General features: G+C 43.4%; 1 protein-coding gene across 1 annotated transcript in view; it reads right to left on the minus strand.

Annotated features, from left to right (window-relative positions):
- CIDEA (cell death inducing DFFA like effector a) overlaps positions 1-6,248 on the minus strand; it is a 6,885-nt gene extending 637 nt beyond the window's left edge. The window contains exons 1-3 of the mRNA XM_010162104.1: positions 6,093-6,248; positions 5,752-5,898; positions 2,829-3,010 (exon numbers count right to left, since the gene is read on the minus strand). Of these exons, the coding sequence (XP_010160406.1) occupies positions 2,829-3,010; positions 5,752-5,898; positions 6,093-6,236 (473 nt within the window). The 5' untranslated portion in view covers positions 6,237-6,248. The remainder of the gene's footprint in view (positions 1-2,828; positions 3,011-5,751; positions 5,899-6,092) is intronic.
- Between the last annotated feature and the right edge of the window lie 372 nt (positions 6,249-6,620).

Raw genomic sequence — 6,620 nt, forward strand, 5'->3', positions numbered from 1 at the left:
TAGGCCATTCACTAATACAACACTGCATGTATCTCCAAGCTACACATCAAACTTGATTAGATCTGAAGCTGAGCAATCACATTACAGTGGATGCTCAACAGCAAAACAAGGGAAGCCAGACAAATTAATATCGTCCAAGCTGCAAGCCTTAACAATTTTCAGTTCACCACAATACTATTTAAAAAAAAAAATTACCAAGTATTCAAATATATAATACTGTGTGACAATCAGTACAAATCCATAAAATAAGATCAGGCAAGCATCAGAGGTGTACAATATAGACTGTGGATCACCACAGGATCACAGGGGAACAGAGATCATCATATTTGAGTGGTCACTTGTTCAACTTAGTTATATCTGCATGTTTCTTCCATTCTCCAAGGAACAACTGGGACATTAGTCCTGAGAGCTATATTCAAGCCTAACTCCCTGAAAGTTAAGTAGGCCCTCACAAATATGAAGCTGAGGCATTGGGGAAGTGGCACACAAGAACTGGAAACATTCCAAAACTGGAAAGGGATCAGTTTCTTAAGATACAGAAACCAGACCAGCCTTCCTCTTCTGCAAAAAAGAGGGAAGATTTTCTGAATTCCTGTCTGAGAAAACATGCGACTGTGAACCCTCTGCTGCTATTCACTTCTTTGAGCTCTAGCAGAGAAGAAAGTCGTCTTCCTACAAATTCAGTTTTTACCACTATGATGAAAGACGTTTGTAGTCAAAATCCAGTGCTTCAAAAGAGCAGAATACCCTGTACTTAGAGCCTGAGAAGCCTTTAAAAAACACATTACCCTTATCCATGCTTGCCACACATATGCCATTTCAGTACGTCCTTCCCTCCACTAGAGAGTACAGGCCAAGGAGCTTTACAGTTGTAAAGAACCCTGCACCTGGTACCAAGCTTTTGAGCAGCTGCAGTGTGTCACTTGCGCATAAGAGCAGTTGTCACTTAAGCCATGGAGGAAGTTATTTGTTGAACTGGACATTTGATCCTTCAGTTGGACACTACAGGGAGAAACTGTTAGGGGAAAGGCACTAATCAGATCTGGCAGGCTTCAAGACCCTCCCACCAAGGAACAACTGCAGCATTTTAATGTCCTTTCCCTTTACACTCCACAGGTGGGTTCAGGGAGAGGGCATCAGAGTTAGCAATTTGGAACTCATTAGCAGAGGGACTACCTCAGGAACCTAACATCATCTGTCTTCAATTTCAGTAGCAAGTTGAGACAGGCCATCTTGCCATTGTGTTCAAGAGTACCCAAGGTTATCTCTTCTGTCACCCTTGTTCTTTGCTAGCAGAGTTTTTTTCTGCACCCTGACCCTGGCACTCCCCTTACAGCTCAGCTCTGTAACATAACAGTGCTTCCAGAAGAACTCCACAGCTACTTCAGCTGTTTGCCTGTACCATTTCTACCTCACCAGCTGCCCTGTGTTGGCAGGGAGACAGAACTGTAACTTCAAATTCCCCTTAACAGTGCAAGTTCCAGTGCTGATACTCATGTCCATAGCAGATAGCCAGAAACCAGAGTCTGTTCTGGCTCAAGAGACTTGACAAACCTAGGAACTGGAGGAGTGCAGCTATTCAAGGGTAACCTTTGCTTTCACAAAACCCTAATGAAGTCAATGCTACAGGTGGGCATAGCAAATAGCTGGATAATCGCTGCAGCATGACCAGAGAGATGAGTCTCATCTACAGTCACCCTAGCTGTAGCCTGACAGATTAAGCAGGACATCACCCAAGTAGAGTGGGAGAGGTCAGTCAGACAGAAAGACAGGGAACAAGATCAGCATTACAATGCTTAATACCTGCATTATGAGAGGAGGGACTATTTGAAAACTTCAAACTAAAGACTACATGTTGCTCAGGGAAAGTGAAAACCTCACTTACAGGCATACACCTCTGTCGGTTCTGTGCAGAGCAGATCTGGTCCTTAAGTAATAAAATGCAGCAACACTACACTGCTGTGTCTCAATCAGAATTTGAAAGGTTAGGTAGAGAAATTCAGGGCTGCAGCTTAAAACAGCTGCTAAAGTATGGCACCTGTGTGAAGAAGTCTGAACTCAGCTTAAGTTTTCTTCAACTTCTTCAGGACACAGCTGCTTTTGACGAGGCACAGACTTGGAACACACTGTTGAAAGCAGTGGGCAGGACAAGTATTATTTTACCCCTGCATAAGACAGCATTTCCCAACAGCCAGTTCTACCAAACTCACAACCCACCACAGATTGGTCTCGCAGGAGACAGTGGTCCTTGTTAAGCTCTGTTAGTTTGCTTGGAGACCAGTTGTTTTAAAAACAGTGACATGACACAGTCTTATCACAGATGACAAATTCACATTAAGACAGAAGAGATTGTCATCTCTTCCCAATTTCCTTTGCCTCCATGTAGAACAGCTGGTGAATTTGGTAGCCGGGTATTGCAAAGTCTGAGCAAGCTTTAAGCCTTCTGCCATTAGCTCTCAAATTCCTCTCTCATTCTCCCCTTCAAAGAATCCAATGATTCTTCCTCAGCCTCCTGCATTCTTCAAACAGGTCAAAGGAATCTGGGGAAATTCTCTCAGGAAAACAGAGACTGTACCTACACCCTTGCAGTAAATACAAGCTGATAAGATTTTGCCTTGGGGGAAATTTAAGATTCCACCCTAAAAAGCTATAGTATTATTTTTACAAGTCAGCCATCCACCTTACAAAGGAAAGGTCAGCATATTGTCCAGTATGTAAGAATTAATAACAATACTAAGTTTATAAACACATCTGCTTCACAGAACCAATAAACAAACACAGATTTTACATTAATGCACTCGCCCGATCAGTAGTGGAAACATACTTACCGCAACACGCTCTTTGCTCCCATACATTTGATGTCATAAGAGACAGAGTAGATTTCATAGAAAGTTGCCTTGATGTTTAAGCAGCCAATAAAATCCTTAGGGTTCAGCTTGTACAGATCAAATGTGATGTTAGCTACTCCCATTTTCTTCTTTTGTCTCACAGAGGTGACTCCATTTCTTGTCTAATTTAAAAAGAGGGAGAGACAACTTGTACAGTGAGCTAGGAAACTACAGCAAGACAGTCGTTAACTGTGCAGCTCTTCAGAAGCAGCTTGCTTATTGCAGTCTTTGGGATAGTTCTCAATCAGTTCTAAACTAGAATTAAAAGCATTAAAACAGAGAAAAGCGAGTCTGTAGCTTATGTAATTTTGTTCAAGTCCTGACCAGGCTTCTGAAGCTATTCCAAACATATACAGAAGTTCTAGAGTGACATAGCACATCCTGAAGATTTTTTTTCTGTAACAGAACTTCTTCAGAGTATACTAAAGCCTCAGCTAATGACACTGGACACTGTTCCTGCCATTTAATTATCCAGGTAAGTTCCAGCTGCTAGTTGAGGTAGTACAGTTAGTCCACACTGAAACAGGCCACCAAATAACCAGGAAGACATTAGGTCCTTCTGCTTAGGAAGGAACACAATACTGACAAGCACTCAGAGAGAGCTGCAAAGACGACATCTGTGAAAAGTCAGGTCCTCATTTCAAATCTTGGCTCACACCACCTCTCTTCTTCTTCCTGCTAAAAAAGTAACATGGGTGGGAACCACTACTGCTCAGGCTTAGGGTTTAGTACTGAGTTTTTAAGAGAAGAAGCAAAGGAGGAGGAGTGTGGACCTTAAATCCAGCCTCCTTTATGGAAAGCAGCCCTGGTCCAGTTCAGAGCTGACAGCGATGCTTTCAGAGAAGGCCCGTCCCGTCTTTACAGGGACACCTAGTGGGCACGGCGCGCCCTGCTCAGCACATCCCGCTCAAGGCTAATGACTTGGCAGCTGCCAGGCTGCTTTTGCCTCCTAAATGAAGCAATAAAGTTGTGTAAGACTGGGCCCTTTTGTGCTGTTACCCCAGCACTCAGTGTCATGATACATTAGATCAAGTTAAACACCGTAGTACATCATTAGCCAAAAATTTATGCCTGTTTTACTTTGATAACCTTCGATCTTCAGCAACAGGGCCTCCATCAACAAAAGTTTTGGATACGTACAAGTAGTTGGTTTGCTCGGTAGTGTATCCCCCCATGAGCACCCAGGATATTTGCAGCCCAGAAGGCCAACTGTATCCTGGGCTGCATCAAGAGAAGCATGGCCAGCAGGTCGAGGGAGGGGATTCTCCCCCTCTACTCCACTCTCGTAAGGCCCCACCTGGAATACTGTGTCCAGTTCTGGAGCCCCCAACACAAGACAGACATAGAGCAGCAAGAACAAGTCCAGAGGAGGCCACCAGGATGATCTGAGGGCTGGAGCACCTCTCCTATGAGGACAGGCTGAGAGAGTTGGGGAGAAGAGAAGGCTCCAGGGAGATCTTATAGCGGCCTTCCAATACCTGAAGGGGCTACAAGAAAGCTGGGGAGGGACTTTTCATAAAGGCAGTTAATGACAGAACAAGGGGAAATGGCTCTAAACTGGAAGAGGGCAGGTTTAGATTTGATATTAGGAAGAAATTATTTCCTGTGAGGGTGGTCAGACACTGGAACAGGTTGCCCAGAGAAGCTGTGGATGTCCCCTCCCTGGAAGTGTTTAAGGCCAGGCTGGATGAGGCTTTGAGCAACCTGGTCTAGTGGAAGGTGTCCCTGCTCATGGCAGGGGGTTGGAACTAGATGATCTTTAAGGTCCCTTCCAACCCAAACCATTCTATGATTCTATGACAAAGCATGACACAGTTTGTGTTGCACTCTAGAAGATTTTGTGAAGCTGCAGCAGACCTTCTGCTGCCATTCAGCACAGCCTGAAGAGATGCAGCATACAAACTTATTCTGCTGCCAAGCCAGACAGGACACAGGGCAGAGTGGGAAGGAGCCTGGGGGAGTCATACCCTGCCTACAACTTCTTTTCTGTTTCTGGCCCAAACACAGCAGGTTGATAAGCCAGTGAGGTATCTTGGAAAAAAATGTACAAGTTGCCCACACTGAAAGAGGAGACTGAAAAAATGGGGCCACATGACTGTGCCATCCATGTACAAACAGAAAAATGGTAGGCCTGCTTACAGCTCCTCAGCTAGCCCTGCACCTGGGAGAAGATATTTTGATGCTAGCTTTTTAGCAACAACCACTTAATAGAAAGACAATTAGAGGTTTGACTCTATCTTATTAACATAGAGATGACTATTCCCCCACAAAACCACATGCTGGACACCGAGTTGATAGGATTAGAAGGCTAAAGCTAGCCAATCTTAATAGTTCTTAAAATATCTTGAAGCGTGTAGACTAACATTAGGTTTTGACAAGAACTTTTAGCTGTTTGCAAGATTAAACACAGGCATTTTTCTAGCTTTTGCTGACCCATTACTGCATTCACAAAACTTGTTTTACATTGCTTAATTTGAGCAACTTTTCCCCTCTAAAAGCTAACTTCTAAAGACATTGTATTTTTAACTTCATGCAGCCAAAGTCCTGGTATTCTTTAGGCTCGAAAACAAGGTTATTTCTGAGGCTCTCCAAAAGTGGAGGATTTATCCTATAATTCTTTTGAGTTGTAATGCTTCATTTCAATTCTTGGCAGATCTTTGTCAAGAGTTCTATGTCCAAGCAAGGGACAGAAAAAAAAAATGAACTTGACTTATCATCCAGGAAGGCTCAACAAGGAGTTGATACCTTGCCTTCTTTAGGGGAAGTTTTCTTCCTCTTCTCCCCTCTTTCCAACAATTTTAACAGCCACAGACTTTCTTACACCCACTTCTATTCAAGTGACAGAGAGGCAGTCAACACCTACTTGTGTCCATTTCTGTCCTTTTTCCAGAACCATGAAGTGTGTATTATCATCGAGGGACTTGAAGAACTCTTCTGTGTCCACAACCGTGCCATCTTCCTCCAAAACCAGAGTAACTATTCCAGCAGATATAAAGAAGGCATCTAAAGTCTGCAAAAAAACAGTACATTTTAGATTCTGTGAAATGGGGCCCATCATTTCGTATTTACATTTGCTTATCTTGTCATATTCTCCTGAACTTCCCCAGGAATGATTTTTTTGAAAGGACAAGAGTCTGTGGGTCGCCTTTCTGGGATACTGTAATTCACTGCAAGTTTCAGCCAGAGTGGGAACATTTGCTATACCTTGCTGATGAGCTCTTGCAGACTGCTTGCAACAATTCCTTTCCGGCTGCTTCGGGAGGCATTTGACACACGGAAAGGTCGCCCTGCAGGCATGAGAGGAGGGAACAGGGTCTGTTTTGTTACTGCTCCCACAGATGCTCCCATGGATACCAAAGATCTAAGACAAATAAAAATTCAGTGTGGTTATAAAAATAGTCATGTCAAGTACTGTGAGAAGGACGAGGACTGTTGAGCTCAGTCACATTAAGAACATTATACAAGTAATTCACAGGTCACATTAGACTCGTGGAACTTGCTTTCAAAACTAAATGCTACATAGCCCTACCAACATATTGGCTCTGAACTTTCTCTTGCCAGTGACATTTGAAAACACTTCTAAAATTAAAAACATTTCAAGCAGATGTGGGCCACCTCCAGCTCAGCTGATGCCAAGGTCAATATTACAGTGAAGCTGACAGGTTTCAACACTGAATTGGAAAGGCAGCAACTCTTATTGCATTCAGCCATATAGATAATTCTTTCTATCTG

This window comes from Antrostomus carolinensis, unplaced genomic scaffold (assembly GCF_000700745.2).
Source record: "Antrostomus carolinensis isolate BGI_N321 unplaced genomic scaffold, ASM70074v2 scaffold5062, whole genome shotgun sequence".
Classification (NCBI taxonomy): Eukaryota; Metazoa; Chordata; class Aves; order Caprimulgiformes; family Caprimulgidae; genus Antrostomus; species Antrostomus carolinensis.